The 18,752-nt window shown below is 40.1% G+C and overlaps 8 protein-coding genes across 8 annotated transcripts; 4 read left to right on the top strand and 4 right to left on the bottom strand.

The window, feature by feature from the left end:
- Window positions 1-155: 155 nt before the first annotated feature.
- On the top strand, window positions 156-1,622 carry PAS_chr3_0714 (Putative divalent metal ion transporter involved in iron homeostasis; the record flags this gene model as incomplete). Its single annotated transcript, XM_002492898.1, has 1 exon — window positions 156-1,622. The coding sequence occupies one exon, from the start codon at window positions 156-158 to the stop codon at window positions 1,620-1,622; it is 1,467 nt and encodes a 488-aa protein (XP_002492943.1).
- Window positions 1,623-1,667: 45 nt separating this feature from the next.
- Window positions 1,668-5,243, bottom strand: PAS_chr3_0713 (Subunit of the SAGA transcriptional regulatory complex, involved in proper assembly of the complex; the record flags this gene model as incomplete). The annotated part of the gene is made up of 1 exon (XM_002492897.1): window positions 1,668-5,243. The coding sequence occupies one exon, from the start codon at window positions 5,241-5,243 to the stop codon at window positions 1,668-1,670; it is 3,576 nt and encodes a 1,191-aa protein (XP_002492942.1).
- Window positions 5,244-5,531: 288 nt separating this feature from the next.
- Window positions 5,532-8,426, bottom strand: PAS_chr3_0712 (Basic helix-loop-helix (bHLH) protein with similarity to myc-family transcription factors; the record flags this gene model as incomplete). The annotated part of the gene is made up of 1 exon (XM_002492896.1): window positions 5,532-8,426. The coding sequence occupies one exon, from the start codon at window positions 8,424-8,426 to the stop codon at window positions 5,532-5,534; it is 2,895 nt and encodes a 964-aa protein (XP_002492941.1).
- Window positions 8,427-12,564: 4,138 nt separating this feature from the next.
- On the top strand, window positions 12,565-13,008 carry PAS_chr3_0710 (Ubiquitin-conjugating enzyme that mediates selective degradation of short-lived and abnormal protein; the record flags this gene model as incomplete). Its single annotated transcript, XM_002492895.1, has 1 exon — window positions 12,565-13,008. The coding sequence occupies one exon, from the start codon at window positions 12,565-12,567 to the stop codon at window positions 13,006-13,008; it is 444 nt and encodes a 147-aa protein (XP_002492940.1).
- A 579-nt stretch (window positions 13,009-13,587) lies between these two features.
- PAS_chr3_0709 (uncharacterized protein) lies at window positions 13,588-14,202 on the top strand (the record flags this gene model as incomplete). The annotated part of the gene is made up of 1 exon (XM_002492894.1): window positions 13,588-14,202. One exon carries the CDS (start codon window positions 13,588-13,590, stop codon window positions 14,200-14,202), a length of 615 nt encoding a protein of 204 aa, XP_002492939.1.
- Window positions 14,203-15,064: 862 nt separating this feature from the next.
- Window positions 15,065-15,889, bottom strand: PAS_chr3_0708 (Essential component of the MIND kinetochore complex (Mtw1p Including Nnf1p-Nsl1p-Dsn1p); the record flags this gene model as incomplete). The annotated part of the gene is made up of 1 exon (XM_002492893.1): window positions 15,065-15,889. The coding sequence occupies one exon, from the start codon at window positions 15,887-15,889 to the stop codon at window positions 15,065-15,067; it is 825 nt and encodes a 274-aa protein (XP_002492938.1).
- Window positions 15,890-16,006: 117 nt separating this feature from the next.
- Window positions 16,007-16,942, bottom strand: PAS_chr3_0707 (RNA polymerase I subunit A43; the record flags this gene model as incomplete). The annotated part of the gene is made up of 1 exon (XM_002492892.1): window positions 16,007-16,942. The coding sequence occupies one exon, from the start codon at window positions 16,940-16,942 to the stop codon at window positions 16,007-16,009; it is 936 nt and encodes a 311-aa protein (XP_002492937.1).
- A 298-nt stretch (window positions 16,943-17,240) lies between these two features.
- PAS_chr3_0706 (Mitochondrial inner membrane Mg(2+) channel) lies at window positions 17,241-18,560 on the top strand (the record flags this gene model as incomplete). The annotated part of the gene is made up of 1 exon (XM_002492891.1): window positions 17,241-18,560. One exon carries the CDS (start codon window positions 17,241-17,243, stop codon window positions 18,558-18,560), a length of 1,320 nt encoding a protein of 439 aa, XP_002492936.1.
- Between the last annotated feature and the right edge of the window lie 192 nt (window positions 18,561-18,752).

Below are 18,752 nucleotides of genomic sequence, written 5' to 3'. Positions count from 1 at the left end.
CATCTTCCTATCGTCCCTGTCACCAAGCAGGCGCGCGCAACTGTGTCAGTCAAACTTTTCGAAATTACCCCGGAGTATTGTTTCCCTCTTGAATACTATATACTCGCCTTGTTGGTTCTCCGACTTTTCGTTCCAGGATTAACAAAGACGTGCTCATGAGCTTCGTGAAATCAGTTACCAGAGTGGGTTCCAAATACCTTCAGTTTGTGGGGCCGGGACTGCTGATTTCTATTTCCTACCTGGATGTGGGAAACTACTCTGTTGCAGTGTCTGCAGGTGGTGCTTATGGATACAAGCTCTTATACTCCATCGTTCTATCTAATGTTTTTGCTGTGATTTTACAATGTTTGTGTATCAAAGTTGGTTCAGTTACTGGACTGAACCTCGCGGAGTTGTGCAGGAAGCATCTCCCCCATCGGTTAAACATTGTAATCTATATCTTAGCAGAATTTGCTATCATTGCGACTGACTTGGCAGAAGTTGTCGGAGCAGCTATAGCTCTAAACATATTGTTTAACATACCTTTAGCATACGGTATTGTCATCACCGTTTTGGATGTCGTCATCGTACTGTTTGCCTACAAGGACAGTGGTAGTGGGGAGAAAGTTTCCCTAGCTAAAGTTCGGTTTTTTGAAATGTTTTTGTCCATATTCGTGTTTTTGACTTGTGTCTGTGTCTCAGTGTTATTGTTTAAGATTGAGATTCCCGACAAGCGTTCTTTGTTTGAAGGCTTTTTCCCTGTCTCTAAAGACATATTAGAAAAAAGGGCCGTATACTTGGGACTGGGAGTCTTGGGGGCTACAGTAATGCCACACTCCCTATATCTAGGGTCAGCCTTGGTGCAAAATAGGCTAAAAGACTACGATGTTAAGAATGGATTTGTGGACCCTAAGGTGGCCATTGATGACACCCAAGATGTGTCTAACAAGTACAAGCCCTCCATCCATGCCCTAAATTATTGTTTAAAGTATTCATATTGGGAGTTAATCCTTTCTCTATTTACCATTGCAGTTTTTGTGAATGCAGCCTTGATGGTCGTTGCTGGTGCAACTTTGTTTGGACAACCAGACACTGAAGATGCTGACCTTATTACCATTTATGAGTTGCTCTCAAAGTATGTCTCTTCTGCTGCAGGCTTTATTTTTGCCCTGTCCCTTTTATTTTCAGGTCAATCATCAGGTATTGTTTGCACAATGTCTGGTCAAATTGTTAGTGAAGGATTCATCAAATGGTCTGTTACTCCATGGGTCAGAAGGCTGATAACTAGATTATTGGCTGTCATGCCATGCATGTTCATGGTGTTGTTTATGGAGAGAAAAGGTATGTCTGAGATACTGAATGCTTCACAGGTAGCATTATCGTTGATATTACCATTTGTTTCCGCTCCGTTACTGTATTTTACTTGCAGTTCAAAGTTCATGAAAGTTGAAATCAAGAAAAGTACTATCGCCGCTCCCAGTGAGAATACAACTTTATTGCCTACTACCGAGCAAACTGAATACAAAGACTACACAAATGGCCCATTTCTCAAGTACAGCGCTATCTTGACGTGGGCCCTGATAACAATTTTTAACTTCGTCTTAGTATTTTCATTTATGATTGGTGAGGATGTCAGTTTTTGAACAGCATATTTACATAGAGTTACGTAGTTTCTTTTCAACATAATATCACGTATCACCCTCAACTTTCACTTGGTTATTAGAACTGAAAATTGCTGGATCTAAAAAGTAAGCACCATTGACGGCCTTCTTTTTCACATTAGGTATCTTTCCCGTGGGGGGAACTCTCGGTCTAGTATTTCTCTGCTTCAAGGGCAAGTCTTCGTCCTCAATAAGTAGAATATCGTCGTCATTCTCCGGCATTTTCTGTAATTCATTCAATTTTTTCAATTGTTTGTAGTGTATAGTTTTTGATTTCTCTGCAATATTGTATAAAAATGGTTGGATCAGTTTAATATGTTGAGGAATTTCTCTCTTATATAGTTGCTCTTTCTCTTCGGCTTGAATATCATCGAACTTCAATTGACTTACTTCGTGATTGGAGTTGAAGATAGAGCTGTTCAACCTTGAATGCAATAAGTGTAAAGGAACTGTTGATGTCAACAAACCAAACTCTTTCTCCAAGCCAAGTTCTCTGAACCCGAAGAAATCATCCCCAATTTCACTGGAAAAGTTTCCTGTAAGAAATTCATCACTATTGTCGTTAAACTGTCTTTCATTCAAATCTTGCAACCCTGGGCGTAGTAATTCAGCCAAGAAACTTGACAAACGCGACTTCAAACCCTCAAGCTTACTGATTTGTTTAACAATATTCTCGTTGTAATACTCATAAAGAGCATCCGGGCTTTCAACTCCGTTCTCTAAAAGTGAAAGCAAAAGTATGTCCTTATTTGAAACTTTTTGAAATTTGGCGTCTCCCATTACTTTATTAATTGACTTGGACTCAATGTGGTTCTTCAAAGTTTTGACTAGATTACCAAAATAATTTTCAGCAATTTGTGTGATAACATCAGAACAGAATGGGGCAGTGGATTCAAATCCATTGGCCATTAATATTTTGGAAATAGATCTTTTCAAAGAATTGTACGAGACATCTGAATCCAATTTGTCACGATTAGGTAAGTTGGAAAGTTGGTCGATATCAATATCCTGAATTTCATTGATATCGGGAGGTTTCATTTGTGTATGATGTAGAAACTGTTGAGTTTGCATCTGACGAATCAATGATATCTTAAAACATATTCGTCGTATCTGTTGCATCAAATGGATTATCTCATTGAACTTTTTATTCATACCAGTAGGCTTTCTTGCAAACCCAGATTCTCTAATTGAGCTTTCTCCTTTCATTAGTTGATCCACCAACATATTGTCTTCAAGGTCTCCCTCATCTGGTGATACACCAGAATATTTTAATCCGGGAATACCACCTGAAATGTCGTATTCAATAAGGTATGGATCCTCGTTTCCATCGTAATACTGATAACGACTCATGGGAGTGTTCAGCACAATACGTACATCATCTCCCAAATAATGCATAAAGTTTTCCATTTGATAAGTATCACGGAAAATGGCCTCCTCATTGGGTTGAATTTTATTTTCTTTGAACAGATTTCGTCGTTTCTCACAAATTTTATACCTTACATTGGATGTTAAACTATTCCATGTTTGAACTTCTAAATCATCTTCATCTTCAGTAGAGTCTTCTTCTAAATTTGTGTTATCATCATCATCTTCTTCTTCGTCTTCAACTGCCTCTTGATAATCGTCATCCTTCTCAGTTTTATCATTCTTTTGCTCTTGTGTCGGGACATCGGATAAGTCTTTTTCTTTCTCCTTGGTGGAATCATTCTCGGTTACCTCCAAAGCCTTGGCAGGCGAGTCTTGCTCCGCCTTGGAAACCTGAGAAGAATCTTCACCCGCAATTCCATCAGGCGTTTCAGGCCTTGTGGGTGGTTCCCTATGAGTTCTTCCTTTCTTAGGACCTTTACCACCTGCTACTCTCGTAGTCATAGGTGTACCAATGGAACTTGACTGTGGAGTCTCAACAACATTTTCTACTTCATCTTTTTCTAGTTCACTTCGATCTCTGATAACAATATCTGGTATTAACGGAATAAGGGACAGAGTTTTCTTTTGCATCGCAACAGCATGAACCCTGATAAAATGACTGGGATCAGAGTTGTAAGTTAAACAGTTCTTCCAGATTAGCATCAAGTCATCAACAAATTCCTGCTTGCTTTTGTATTGGAAGCTTTTCAACTTTTTCATAACTGTATTGAGGTCCATGGGCTTTTTTATTATCTGGTAGTAGTTTGGTGCTTCTCTTTTGGAAACCCTATTAAGAAACGCTGTCGAGTGTTCTGTGTACCCTCTGAGCTCTAAAACAACTTTTTCGCAGGCTTCATAAAGTTCCTCTTGGCCAATCTTATCGTCGCTAGCCCATTTAGATCTATTCTTGCGCACATCCATAATCAGACTTCGAAGATCTAAATCAGATAAATTTAGCTTTTCTCTATTTTCTTCAACTTTGGAAAGTAGATTTTTCAGAGATAAGTTGGCAGCTCCGCCCAACTGCATCAATTTATTCACAGACGAAGGTTGTGAAGTCTTTTCCAAGTTATTTGAGTTAGACTCCTCATCAGAGGTAGAATTTGAGGATGGTCTATCTTTTGGATCGTTATTATCCTGATCTAAGAACTGTTTATTGCTGATCTCTAGTTTCCTTCGTTTCAAAAAATTTCTTTCATCCTTGTCAAATTGATGGTAGATCTTACTGAAATTCTTGATCAGTCTAGCCTCATTTCTTTTTTCCAACTTGGACTCTATGGCTGATGCTGTTCCTAGCAGTGGGTGTGAAGTGCCAATCACTTCGGAACCTTTCAACTGCTCAACTGGGTATTCAGGTTTGGATGTTACCATAGAGGTGAGCAAATTGAGCGTTAAAGACTTGGAGAGAGATTTTTCATCGCTGCATAATCTGATAAAAACATTGTTTGTTGGCTGGCGTTCATTTGTTAAGGGTTCATTATCTTCAGTCTTGAAAGGGTTCTTACTTGATGCCTCCTTTATTTCTTCATCCTCTTCATCTTCATCTTCGTCGTCATCATAGTCATTATCAATCTCTCTAACATTCTGAGGTGTCGCAGGTTTAGCAGTTTCCTCCTTCTCTTCGTTCATATCATCAACATTTTGAAGCAAGCTGTACTCCTCTGCGTCACCGTTCATCGAACTGTTGGTATACAAATAATCTATAGCCTGTTCAAACAATAGATATCGCAGTTTTGCACACATAAATTGAGAAGTGGACACGCCATCTTTCAAGTACAGCTCGGAGAATTGATCATCCAAGGTTTCCTCTCGTCCTACATTATCAGACTCTGTAATGTCATGGTCAGCAGAAGGGGGGTCTGAGCTGTGTCCATTCTCCTTCGATACTTCTATACCAGTTTTATCATCTGTTCCTTTCACATTGTCCACTGTATGTTTTGTACTTTCTTTCTCATAGTCTCCTTTACTGAATTGCAGTACTAACCTGCCTTTGATAAACTCATCCCACACTGTGGAAACGAATCCATCTTCTTCAATTCGAAGTTTACCATTATCCAAAATTACAGACAACAACTGAAATTGCTGTGGAGTAAAGTAACAGTTGAAGAAACCCAAACTGAATAGCTTCGCAGCCAGGTCATATAATCGTTGATTATCACTGGTGACAAAATACTGTAAGGCTCTTTCATTTGCCATCTTTTCCTCGATGCAATTTGAAACACGTATTCACTAATAGAGCAATCAAATACGTTTGACTGGTTCAGCTATAAACGCGTTTCAAAGATGGGAAAAAGCAGATGGATTCGATTGAACTTTCCTTACCAACTTGGTAGACAGTGTTTCCTTTATGGAGGGTTTTCGGTGTGCTCGAAATTCTACTAGCTCCAGATAATGGAGAACTGAAAATGAGGAGAAGTGTACTAACAAATAAGAATAAACATTTATTTCAAATAGGGAGATTACGTATCACCAAGCTTGGAGATTTCAGTTGATGTATCCATTCAGCTTCAGATCCAAGTTTGATAGTTTAGAAGAAAGATTCACCTTATCAATGTAACTCAATTGTGAGAACAGTTTATTATGCACTTTAAGGCTGGAGTTAATTGAAATTATTAGTGCCACAACGTTTTCTTCCAAAACTTGTCTATGATCAGGTTTCAGTTGAGTCAGGATATCCTTATTGTCAATTATTGTACAGAGTAATTGGATCATACATCCAAGCCAAACAAGTGACCGGCATCCATACTCGTCGTTTATAGGTGGCTTCATCAATGGCAGTAACCTTAAACCCAGGGAGATGGTTTCCTTCTTGGAAACATAGTATAAAATCACCATCGAGGTCAACTTCTGGTAATCTTCCGATGAAATCAGATCGACCTGTTTACTTCTCTGTGAATTATCGAACAGCTTAGCAATTCCTTCGTCTTCGATAATTCGGCTCTCATCCAGAAGGATAGGTCTTGCTGGTTTGCAGATAACCTTGACCTGGGCTCCTTTGGTGTCAGTTTCAGTGTCACTTGCGGACTCCACACTATTTTCATCTTCACTAAACCTATCATCTTCTTCATCCTCATCAGTGCTTTCCAATACTGATCCATGTGGATATGAAAAAATACTACTCTCTGAAATTGAAGACCTAGCAGAATCAGCTCCCGACAAGTCATTGAACTTAATCGACTCTAGCTTCTGCAGACTTCGTTCTTTGATAGTGTCCACAAAAAATTGTAAATGCTTTCCATTTGATGGATCCAACAAACTACAGAACACCCTATTATTTAAGATCAGATAAGAAAATATTTCAGGGGTAGTGGCAATCAACTGTGAAATCTTATGTCTCTTATTCTCAATTTCTTCCTGCGAAATCTTCTTGTTGTCCAAAAACGTGTTCAAATACTCCAAGAAAACAGTTTCCAAAACAAAACTGCTTCTGATACAGATGCAAATTGTATAGAAATTCAAATCTTCCACTTTTTGATTAAGCACATTATTTTTCAAATTTTGATAATCCTGTTGCTCATCTGTGACTTGACTAGGCATTAAGTTTAGCCATTTCGCCAACAATGACAAGCAAGTAGGCCCAGTGAAAATTTCATCTGAGGAGCTAAAAGATTGAAAGAATTTTGTGGTCGGAGTATCAAACTTAGTTGATCGCATTTCCTTTGTGCTTGCCAAGAAGCTACGATCGTATGCAGTTAGTTTGGAATAATCAAAAAAGTAGGGAAACCTGCTTGCAAGACTGAACTTGATCAGCTTGTAAATAATTGAGCGGTAGAACTGAAAAATCAACACATTTTCCGATTGTGTTATGGTCAGGAACTGGTCGTCTAAAATATTCATCCTCAAAAGGATTTTTCCGAGTTCAAAAAATACCCTTCGGTGAGATACGATCTCTCCATCTGGCCTAGAGATTTCTCTTATCACAAATGCATCAACTGTGTTATTTATCTCTTCAATTAGCTTTATTTTATCTGTGGCAGTTAAACTTCCTTTTTTAAGCCATCCTGTGAAAGCGTCACGCACTAAAGCAGGAGCATCTGTGATTAGTCGAGTAACAGAGTGAATGAACGGAAAATTAGAAGTCCCATGTTGTGTTTTAGATGGTTTGTTGTGAACAAAAATGGGGTATAACAAATAGAAGAGGGCGTAACAAACAAAGAAGATCTTGAGTGTGTGAATTAGTTTTGCATTCTGCAATATTGGGAATACATGAGCAAACGGCAAGGTTGAGAGACCTTTCAAGTCGGAATCCTGTCCGGCATATAATTGGGTTCCAACCATCCCTGTTAATCCACCTAAGGCAATCTTCTGGCCCAGTGGTATAGAGTTAGAGGGAGGATAACTGGAGAATTCGGGGTAGCCAAACGTATTGCCCATAGGTATAGACTGGCCATGCGGTTGCTGTTGTAATGATTGTTGTTGTTGGTGCGATTGCTGCTGCTGGCTATCAGTCTGTAGTTGTTGGTGCTGTTGTGGCTGTGGTGTTGATAGAAATCTTCGGTTGAGCTGCCCCGGTGCTTGCTGCATATAACCTTTCAAAATTGTTACTTCATCCATAAGCCTTCTATTTTTGCCCTCCAAATGCTTGATATACTCGGTGGCCTTTGTCAATATGCTTGCTTTATTGAGTTTGGAAGCTGGAGTCAACCCTTCCAAGTCATCAATAGTCAAAGAATTATCAGCGTAAGCAGCTATTCTTAATGACGGTACTGCATCTCTCAACGCTATAATTTTACTATTGATATTTGTACGGTATTTCTTTTCAATCATATTATGGGTTGAACGTTCCTTCTTAACTTTCTTCTCAGCCTTAGGCTTTACGGATCGATTTTTGGCACTACTGTGACCACTATCGGCCGTGGTCGTGGTTGGAGTCGTAGAGTAGGAAGACAAATTAGGATCAGGGGCGTTGGTTGTCATTGCAGCATTTGCACCTTGCTGTTGGTTCTCAGCTGATGTGTCCAAAGCCTGACCGCCATTAGAATCGAAAGTGTTGGGTCCTTCGGAAGATACGTTGCCACTTCCGAAAAAATCTGGACTGGCCACTTCTTGTTTCACAGGAAGATACATTTGGCTGTCTATAGCCCGATTTACATCTCCGGATAGCATCGGTGAAGGCGTTGTGCCTGTTTCACTGAACGACTCCCCAGATGATAGATTTGTTACCGGGTTGAGATCGGCAGCATACGGGTTCGAACTCTTTTCGAAATATCCTTCCGTTTTGCGTGTCTCCGCATCATCAATCGCATAGTCCATATTCAAGTTGTTGGCATTCACATTGTCGTTCTCGTTTTGCAGTTCATACAACTGAGTCTGATCTTGGTTAAGAGCAACCAAAAGAGACTCCGTATCGGGGTAACCGTAGTTATAATCCTCGTTCATCGTACTGGTGCGTAAACAAACTGAACTAACAAGCTTGCGTTTATGTCGTCACTGATCTAAAGTAAAGCAAAACAGGATGCAAGTTACACTAGTTGCAAAGTCGTAATTTATTTAACTAGGGAAACAGACGAATTGTTTCCGGAGACTACCTACACAATTTCGTGTCGTAAACAAAGATGAGCGGCAACATTTCCAAAAAGAAACGACAATCTAAGAGACGAGATGAGTAATTTCCTGGGGATAGGGGGTTTCCAGTAGGAATAGGGGGTTAATTAATTCCTCGTGGGCTGTTGATTAAGTGTGACTGATCAGCCACGAGAGTGTCAGCTGTTATTCACTGAAGATAGATGTCAGTTATTGAACTCCAACAATAACGAGATTATTCCAAGCTGTTACATCCGTATAATTTTGTGCATGGTCAATTATTATTCTCATGCCGGTAAGTAAGGCTCAATTGCTAATAAAACATGTTGGCAGCAAACAGGCATGAATAACACCAGCCTGCATTATCATGCTATTACCCAAATGGGCTGCCAATTTCAATTAAGGTTTTAGAGTCGATCGGCACATTCCAAGGTCACGTTTTCTCTCAGCCGAACCCCTGCGTAAGAAAGCTGTTATCCTATTATTCAGAGGTACAACGAACCTGCAGAGACAATATCTCTATGAACACTTTCTATAGCTTCTTCCATTTTGGTCTGTAATGCTTCGTTACCGATGGTCTTTGCAGCTGTCACCATTTGGCGAATCATCTCTTCCAGTCGTTTGAACATCCGGATTAGCGATCCCTCGTACACATCCGTCATCTTGCAGATCTGACTGAATGCCGCACCCTTACACCAAGCATAAACTACCTCCATGAGGCCTGGGTTAAAGGATTCCACATATTCTTTCTCCACCAGGTCGATCTTTGATTCCCGTGAAACTTTGGCAATCTTGGATGCCATGTCCTGAAGTGCTTTCAAGGGTTCGGCCAACTCTGGCCTTAACCGGGGAATCTCCTTCGTCCGTTCTTCAAACACGAAACAGGACAGAATGCTGGCACATTGGTACACATCCAGATCGTTGAAAGTTCCATTGAAAATTAACTCTGTCAATAGTAGCTCATCTCCGGTACTAATTTCACAAGCCACTCTTCCCTTTAACTCGATGATATCCTGCTGCGTAGTGAACTGTAGTCGTCGCAGGACACGTTTTCTATGTTTCAAATCGTCCAATTGAATGACCGCCTGAGTCTCCAATAATTTAGCCTTGATTTTTTTAATTTCTTCCTGTTTACTCACTTTTGTAGAGTAAACATTGTAAAGCTCCGCTAATTTATCTGTTCCAGTGAGAGCATTGGAAGCTAATTTCGTCTCTAACACCTCAATCTTCCTTATCAAGACTTTGAAATCATCATCTGATATACCCATATTCTCAATTGGATCCAACAACGGAACTCCATCGGGGTAACGACGTTTCAACTCAACAATTGTCTTGTTCAGTGTCTTCTTGGCCTGGGTGCTGTGATAATCTTTAGGAATATACATTCTTATGTTGGAGATGTCTTGAATAGAGTCCAAGGTAATTGGGATAATTTCTCCCTTAGTTGCTTCATCTCCTCTAGCAGGGCGGATTCCCTCAGGGAAAACTGGATTAAATGGTTTAATCAAATTCACTGGGGAGTCAACAAACATGGTGTTAACGAATACATTCACAATATACGATTCGTGATCAGAGAATGTCTTTGCAGGACCAGTTTTGGTAGTTCTTTTTTGGCATTCGATAACAACACCCCAATCGTAATTGAACTCTCCAACTTTAACCTTGATGGCTCTTCCAGGTTGTAGAAATTGCAACAGGTTAGCAGGATGCGTGATGATGAATTTCATGTCCTTTCTATAAGTCTCCAATTGTTGTCTGATATCATAATATTCTTTGATAGTCCCCTCATCTTCGATTTGAATTGTAGCTTCTTGACTTTCAAGCAAAGCCAGTTTGTTTTCCAAATGAGGAATACTGGCAGCATTTTGGAACTGATAAAATGATTGCTGCAGCATAAACTCAGGAGAAATACCTTCCACTCTCATTAGGTTCAAAATCATGTTGTAACCAAGGTGGAAAGCAGAATCCAAACGATCAGCTTGACCTTTTACCATTCCTTTGGCAACTTGAGGCTCCATTTTTTCGTCAATCATCATAATGACAATTCCTCGGTCATCCAATCCTCGTCGACCAGCACGACCAGACATTTGAATATACTCACCTCCTGAAACCCAACGGAAACCTTTACCATCCCATTTTCTAACGGAAGTGAAAACAACAGTCTTGGCGGGCATGTTCAAACCAATAGAGAAAGTCTCTGTGGCAAAAAGCACTTTAAGGAAACCTTCTTGAAATAGAATCTCAATGATCTCTTTCAAGATGGGCAATAAACCAGAATGATGTATACCGATACCCCTTCTTAGTAATGGAAGTATATGCTTTATTTGAGGAAGATCTTTATCGGCATCTGGAAGCAATCCGATAGCATTTTCAAAAATTTTGGTAAGAGCAGTTCGTTCTTCGTCAGTGTTAAAATCTAATTTAGACATTTTCAAGGCCAATGATTCGCAGTCACGTTTACTGAAGGAGAAGACGATCACTGGGTTGTATTTCTTGATCCAGATCATCTTGACAATCTTGTAGATGTCTGATTTACTGTTATTTGGCCCACCTTTGAAGCTTTCGCCTTTCTTTCCTTTACCATTAACGGCTCCAGAATCTTCCCCAGATTTATCAGAAATGGTACTCATAGCTTTTTGAAAGTTTTCCTCCCTGAAGTTACTTTTCTCATCCACTACCAAGTGGATTCCATCACCTCCTGCTGGGAACAAGTAGTGTTGCAACGGAGTAGGTCTAAAGTCTGTGTACACAACATGACATGGTTGCGAGTGAATAGTACAAATCCATTCCGCAAATTCCATGGCATTGGGAATGGTGGCGGATAAAAAGACGTAATGCACCTTGTCAGGAAGTAATATGATCGTTTCTTCCCAAACAACACCTCTTGCCTTATCACGCATGTAATGAACTTCGTCAAAAATGACCCAAGCCACTTCTCTCATAACTTCTGAACCTCTGTAAAGCATGCTTCGTAAAATTTCAGTGGTCATAACTAGACACCCGGCATCCGGGTTGATGGTGACATCACCAGTCATCAAACCAACATCACCAAACTCAGCTAACAGTTCACGATATTTTTGGTTACTCAGAGCCTTGATGGGGGATGTATAGATAACTCTTTGCTTTTCACGCAAAGATTGAGCAATAGCATACTCAGCAACCACAGTCTTACCAGCAGATGTATGAGCAGATACCAATACAGATTCGTTCCTATCTATACACGAGATAGATGTGTCTTGAAATGGATCCAGCGTGAATGGATAAGTCCTGGCTTCATTGGTACGTTCATGCTGTCCGATGGGGGTATATTTGTAATCTGTTGGAAGGGCGACTTGATGTCTCACCTGATGTTTCAATTTCAAAGGTTGTGGGCCATCTGTAGAAGTACCCATCAATCCAGATGAAGCGGCGACTTCTCTTGAAGCCTCAATTTCGACATCATCTGCAACGACGGGAATTGTTTCATGAACTTTCTTCAAAATCTTTTCTTCAACGGATGCCTTTATTTTTTCAGAATTAGAGGAATCTTCTTGGATATCCAATTTTTGTTCTTTTTTGGGCTCATCTTGGTTACCGGACTCTGCTGTGGGTCTCTTTCTTTGAGGAACCTTAGATAACTCAGCCGTGACATTGACAGAGTCCTCTGGTTTCTCTGTGAAAACGTCAAATAGGTCATCCATGGTGTATGGAGTGATAACGTGAACAATTGGCTAGCAAAAGAAAAATATCAACTAGGAAAAACCAATTAAGAAAATTCTATGCAAAAAAAAAATAGAAAATAATTTCAAAAAAACTGATTACATAAGCAGACCATGGGTCAAGATGGTCGTGTGCAAATGTCAGAAAACGATGGGTAGCAGTAGTGTTTAACACAGTTTCTGGAAGATTCGAGAATTGCCCTAAATCACCCATTCGTAGAATTTTGCAGGCTTTTCTCCTTCTTCCGATTACATATCAAACATACATCAGTAATAATCCATCAAAAAAAACTTCGATGTCCTCCAAAAGAATCAACAAAGAACTGATCGATTTGGGAAGAGATCCCCCCACGTCGTGCTCAGCTGGCCCTGTTGGAGACGATCTCTACCATTGGCAAGCTTCTATAATGGGACCCCCAGACTCTCCTTATGCTGGTGGTGTGTTTTTCCTTAGCATCCATTTCCCAACCGATTACCCCTTCAAACCACCCAAGATACAGTTCACAACCAAGATATACCACCCAAATATCAATGCCAGTGGAAACATCTGTCTGGATATTTTGAAGGACCAATGGTCACCTGCTTTAACCATCTCCAAAGTGCTTCTGTCTATCTGTTCACTTTTGACTGATGCCAACCCTGACGATCCTCTGGTGCCTGAGATCGCACACATTTACAAGTCCGATAGAGCTAAGTACGAAGCTACAGCTAAGGAATGGACCAAGAAATACGCTGTGTAAATAGGGGTATAGATCTAATGCATAACGGTGGAACATAGCTGACTGGTTACGAAGTCCATGTAGGAGTAAGGGCCAGTTTGAGAGAAGGCTGTTTGCGGATCGTGTCTTGTGATGATTTCATCTGCCTAGAAAAGGGTGGCAACAAATGTTACGTTATTATTTGATAAGCAAACTGCTCGCGTTTTCGATGTTGGATGTTGTGGTTTAAAGTTTATACGGGGCCATTTGGTAACCGTGTTGATTAGACCGGAAACTGCTCTAGTTGATAAATAGGGCCCACTGGAGATTAATCACGGTGTTTCGGTGGTGGCCATCATGATAAGTGTCCGAGTACCTCTATCGCATGAGACTTAGCTTGCCAGTATCTGTTCCAGATCAATGCATTTTGCATCGCACTGCCTAGCCTTCACCGACTCCGGATGACTTTTTCACTGGATCCACTTTTGCTACTGTGCTATTCAGATATCTACACAGACCTCTGATCTCCCAACCCGTTGGTATTCCATGGTCAAGGTCTGTTATTGTTCCATGTTTATCGTATTCCACATTAGGTAATCGTTAATCAATTTCCTAATCGAGATGATTGTCATTTGTACCACCGTAGATCCCTATATAATTATTTCTGAAACCTACGCAACTTTCCACAAAAGTTCCATCCATCCTCTACAAACCCTCCATAAACCTGACATGAGCGCTGTCAACACATCGACGGTACAAGGAAACAAGTTCCACGTTCCCGAAGGCCATTCGGTCACTAAACGTCTCCAATCCGAACTGGTTCAGTTAATGATGTCCCAAACTCCTGGTATTTCAGCCTTCCCTGAATCTGACTCCAACATGCTTAACTGGAAAGGTACCATCGAGGGCCCAAAGGCAACCCCGTATGAAAATCTGCGCTTCAAAATCTCTTTGGAATTTTCCAGTAATTATCCTTACGTTGCCCCTGTTATAAAATTCGTATCACCAATGTGGCATCCCAATGTGGATATGAGTGGAAACATCTGTCTCGATATTCTCAAGGAGAAGTGGTCTGCCGTGTATAACGTCCAGACAATTCTTCTGAGCTTACAGAGTCTTCTGGGAGAACCAAACAACAGTTCTCCTTTGAATGCCCAGGCTGCCCAGTTATGGGATGAAGATATGAACGAGTATAAGCGATTGCTAATGCTCCGTTACGAGGACATTGACGATTAGCGTTTATCGCTCGATACGGGGAGACAGAGTTCAAGAGAAAAATGACATTCAAGGTGTGCCTATTGGAAAGAATGAAGGGAGAGAAAGGGAAGAGGAGGAAACCTACAGTAACAGAGCAATCACGACAAAATCGTGTGTATTTTCGTTCTTCCTTTTGGCTCTTCCTTACGGATGAGAAAAAAAAAATAACATACAACAGGTGTATCAGTTGATCCAATAGTAAAATAAATAAAAGTTCGTTTCCCGTGCTACTTCCGTGGAACATAATCCTGTTCAAAAATTGGTTCTGTTCTTCTTTTGCCAACGAATGGAGTTTTTCCTTCATAATTGTAAGCCAAGTAACCTAGACCTGCGGGAACTGCCACCAAGAAGATGAATACGTTTCTTGCAGCTTTTCTGTTGAACTTCCAGTAGGTAGCTAGGTTGTCTCTTAACTGTCCATATCTCTGGAAAGAGGCGTCCTCTCTCAACACTTTGAAACGACTGTTAGTAATTCTTGCTGCAAAAAGTTTCGAATGTAATATAGCACTTACAGTGTGGTCCGTGGCCTGCCATTATGATCTGTGTGAGTGTAATCTACTACTGGGCAAGGTGATGATGAATGTTTTTTGATTGGGTGAGTGAGACTCTATAAAGATCATTTCGCGGATATTGGGGAATATGGATGTCGGATGTCGAAAAGGTTACCAAACTAAAAACATATGAAGAGGGATGGCATCCAGCGCCATGGGGAGTAAAGAATAACGGGGACTAGGTGTTGCTAAAATACAATGTGTGTGAGTCAGTTGATGTTTGTCTTGGTATGGGGGAAGTTCTTGGAAAAATAACTGAGAATGATTTGTCAGTGTCAGTCGACTATAGGTCACTCCCAGTCGATATCACTCGCACTGACACTCGCTATTATCTCCTTCAGTCTTTCCAACTCCTGCTCACTCGGCTCCTCAATCAATGTCGAAGGTCTTAGGTTCAACACGTCTAATAAATGTGCTGCCTTTGTATCATTAAACTTATCTCTTTCGCTGGGAACTGTTTCTGTTGGAAGGATTGCTGATTTTAACTGTGTTACCGATTGGTACAAATTGTTGGTTTGCTGTACAAGGTAGAACAAGGTTTCTTCTATTGGAGACAACTTTTTCAAAGAAGATACAATTTTTTTTGACAGTTTATCATCATTCTGGTAATTAGTTGTTAAATAGTCCAAACACGATCTGTAACTGGTTAAAATCTTCAAATTGCGTCGAAGTGCACTAATTTGATCCTTTAAAAACTTTTGAATTTTCAATTGTATTGCTATTTGTCTTTTCAACTGAAAAATCTCCTTATCCAAAGCTTCAGTCTCTTCTCCTATCTTTTTTAAAACAGTGTTGTTCAGTCCTTCATGATGCGATAACTTTATCCAATGTTCCTTCAACAGATCATCGGGTATATTCAGTATATTTCTCACTGTATAAAGCTCAAAAATATCAAAATTCTTGTCAATGTAGCTTTCCAGAAGCGTTTCTAACTTCCCCGTTCCCATCTCGATCTCATCTTTGTAAGCTTCAAAATGGGTGTTTAGGTATTTGTCCACCGCTGCAGTACATTTATACATTATGTCGTTAACAGCATTGATAATGTCATCAATTATTGATATGGGAGGGTAATCGAAATGCTCTGTGAGTATCGAGTTGGTTTCTATTATTGACATGGGTGTGACGTTGTTAGTGAAAGAGGAGAGTTGATGTTTACTATATTTCGCTGCTGATATATTTTCTGATTAGATAATCTAGCTATAATACATGAGTTAATGAACCCCAAGTCATGTTCATTCCGAGTCCGATGATTCAGTTTCGTATTTGGGTACTTCATCATCTCCATTCGTGCCGTCAGCCTCATCTTCGTCCTTTACCTGCTCGTCTTCCTCATTTTCATTCTCATGATACCCATCCAAATTGATCTCCACGGTGGTTGTGGTCGGAGATTGAGATGAAGGTTCTTTAAACTCTACAGTCTCCCTTTCGTCGAATTTTTTATGGAAACTTTTTGTGACTGGTAAAGAGTCCTTTTCCGTTTCTGGTTTAAGAAGAGTTCCTTCTAGGGACACTACCCTGCCGGCAGTGTGAATGGATTTAATAGTGAACTTTATTTTTCCATCCACTGGGTTATTATCTTGGTCGACCCAGTATCCCAGAGATCTAAACTTCTCGGCACCATTCTCACCGACCCCATCTTCTTCGTAATCTTCATCTACTTCGTCTGCTTCGTGGGGTATAAATCTCCAATTGGACGGAATGTTGGAATTCCTTAATGTTGCGTTGAAAGTGTCATGAACCAATAGACCTATATGTGATTGGGTTTGCAAATACGCCCATCCTTCTACCACATCACCTACCTGAGGTCTCCATATCAGGAAATCAACAGAACACCACAAAAATGCAAATGGGGACTCACCTGAAATTTTAGCCACAGCATAAGAATCCTGCAAATTTTCAGGACTCAACTGGATATTATTGTAACTTAACACTATACCTTTAGCTTCAGAAAAATATGACATTATTAAAGAGTCCAGATGTTGTTTTCTTATGCCCTTAACCGGATCTTGAAAATAGCATGGAGCTAGAGATACATATAAATCTGTGGAAAACCTGTAGAAGCATTGTGACACACCATTCTTAACCGGATTACTACTATGTGGAATGATTCCTGTAAGTCTTCTTTTGTTTGAATCTTCTTTTTCGTCAGTTATTGGACGTTTACTCATTAGTAGGGTAGTAAGTCTAGTACGAAGGGAAAAAAAAATTTCACTGTTACTCGCGATGAGGTAAGCTATCTTAGGCAGAAGAAACCGTTGCAGACCGCTAGTGTCATTGGAAAAGATTGCTTGCATTTATAAACCAAGCAAACTACACTGGTACCAACCCAACGGTTCCGCAAATTAATAACGGATCCGTTAGAACACAATATATCTTTGGTGCTTCTGTGTATACCTACGACCGAGGAAGCAGAAAGCTATTATATTTTTGATCTTTTCTGTGAATCTCCTTCCCTAGGCCCATATAATGTTACCATTAGGTCGTACTATACGACCTATACTGAACCAGAAGTGCATGTGGAGCTTGCAATGGAAACCACAATCTCTTAGAACCATTATAATCACCCCCAAAAGCGATCACTCTTCATCATTGCATGCATCATCACCGTCATCGGTTCCAGGCCCAGAACTGGCTATCCCAAAGATTTTGAAACCTATAGCCCCAAGCGATAGCTACATCAGTTGTACTATTTTTGATGAGACAGGTAAAGTGAAAGAAATCTCCAAAAAATTCCCCAAGACGAAATTCCTCACAGAGAATGGATTGTTCCCAAGAGATTTACGTAAGATTGATACGTCTACTGTTGATGTAGTTCCAACTATAGCAGTTCGGCCAAATTGCATCTTGGTGAATTTGTTATATATCAAGTCGATTATAAAGAAGGATAAAACTATGATATTTGACACTTCGACCGTGTCCAGTGCTTCAAAACTGGGGCTGTTCATGTACGACTTGGAATCCAAACTGACCAACAAAAATTCCAGTCATGAGTTCTACGAGTTTAGAGCCATTGAGAGTATCCTAATCAATGTCATGTCCTCTTTAGAGACCGAGTTAAATCACCACGTAGACAAGTGTGGTACCATCTTGTTGGATTTAGAGAATAATGTTGATAGGGTGAAATTACGAGACCTACTGATTAATTCCAAAGCGTTGACAACATTTTACCAGAAAGCTCTTCTAATCAGAAACGTTTTAGATGAGCTTCTAGATAACGACGATGACCTACTGGGAATGTACCTAAGTGATACCAACAAAACTATAGAAAACACGGACGAAATTGAAATGCTTTTGGAGGCATATTATAAGCAATGTGATGAGTTTGTCCAGCAGGCTGAAACTCTGATCAATGACATCAAATCAACAGAAGAAATTGTCAACATTATTTTGGACGCTAACAGAAACTCGTTAATGCTTTTTGAATTGAAGGTTACAATATATACACTGGGGTTCACGGTAGCTACTACTCTTCCTGCCTTTTATGGAATGAACTTGAAGAACTACATCGAAGACAGCAATTTTGGATTCGGGGGCATTTTCATTCTATCCGTATTGGGAGCCATGGTCATTACCGTTCTGAATTTCAAAAGGCTAAGAACTGTTCAAAGGTTGACAATGATGTTACCAAATGGTCCTGAATCGAGGCTAATTCCTCAGCACACTTCAAAACCGCCCAGATTTGGAAGATTGAAAGGCTGGCTAACTCGTCATAAGAAACCACTGTACGATAAAGATCCCAAACAGAGAGACATGATTTGGAGATGGCTGGTCGATAAGGGCAAGTAATTCGATACACAGAATAAATATATAGATCTCTATCAAATATATACCGACATTATAAATAATAAACTATAACCTCGTGTTAGTTTTTCTGATACGTTCCAAATTTTATCAGACATCTCACCTGCCTCTTTTGCTTGAGTCGTTTTAGCTTTCTGTTTTTCTTACTGTAAGCTAAACGCGGCCCTACCATCTCAT

This window comes from Komagataella phaffii, chromosome 3 (genome assembly GCF_000027005.1).
Source record: "Komagataella phaffii GS115 chromosome 3, complete sequence".
NCBI lineage: Eukaryota > Fungi > Ascomycota > Pichiomycetes > Pichiales > Pichiaceae > Komagataella > Komagataella phaffii.
Note: the sequence above shows the minus strand (reverse complement) of the source record. Positions and strands in the feature narration are given on the sequence as shown.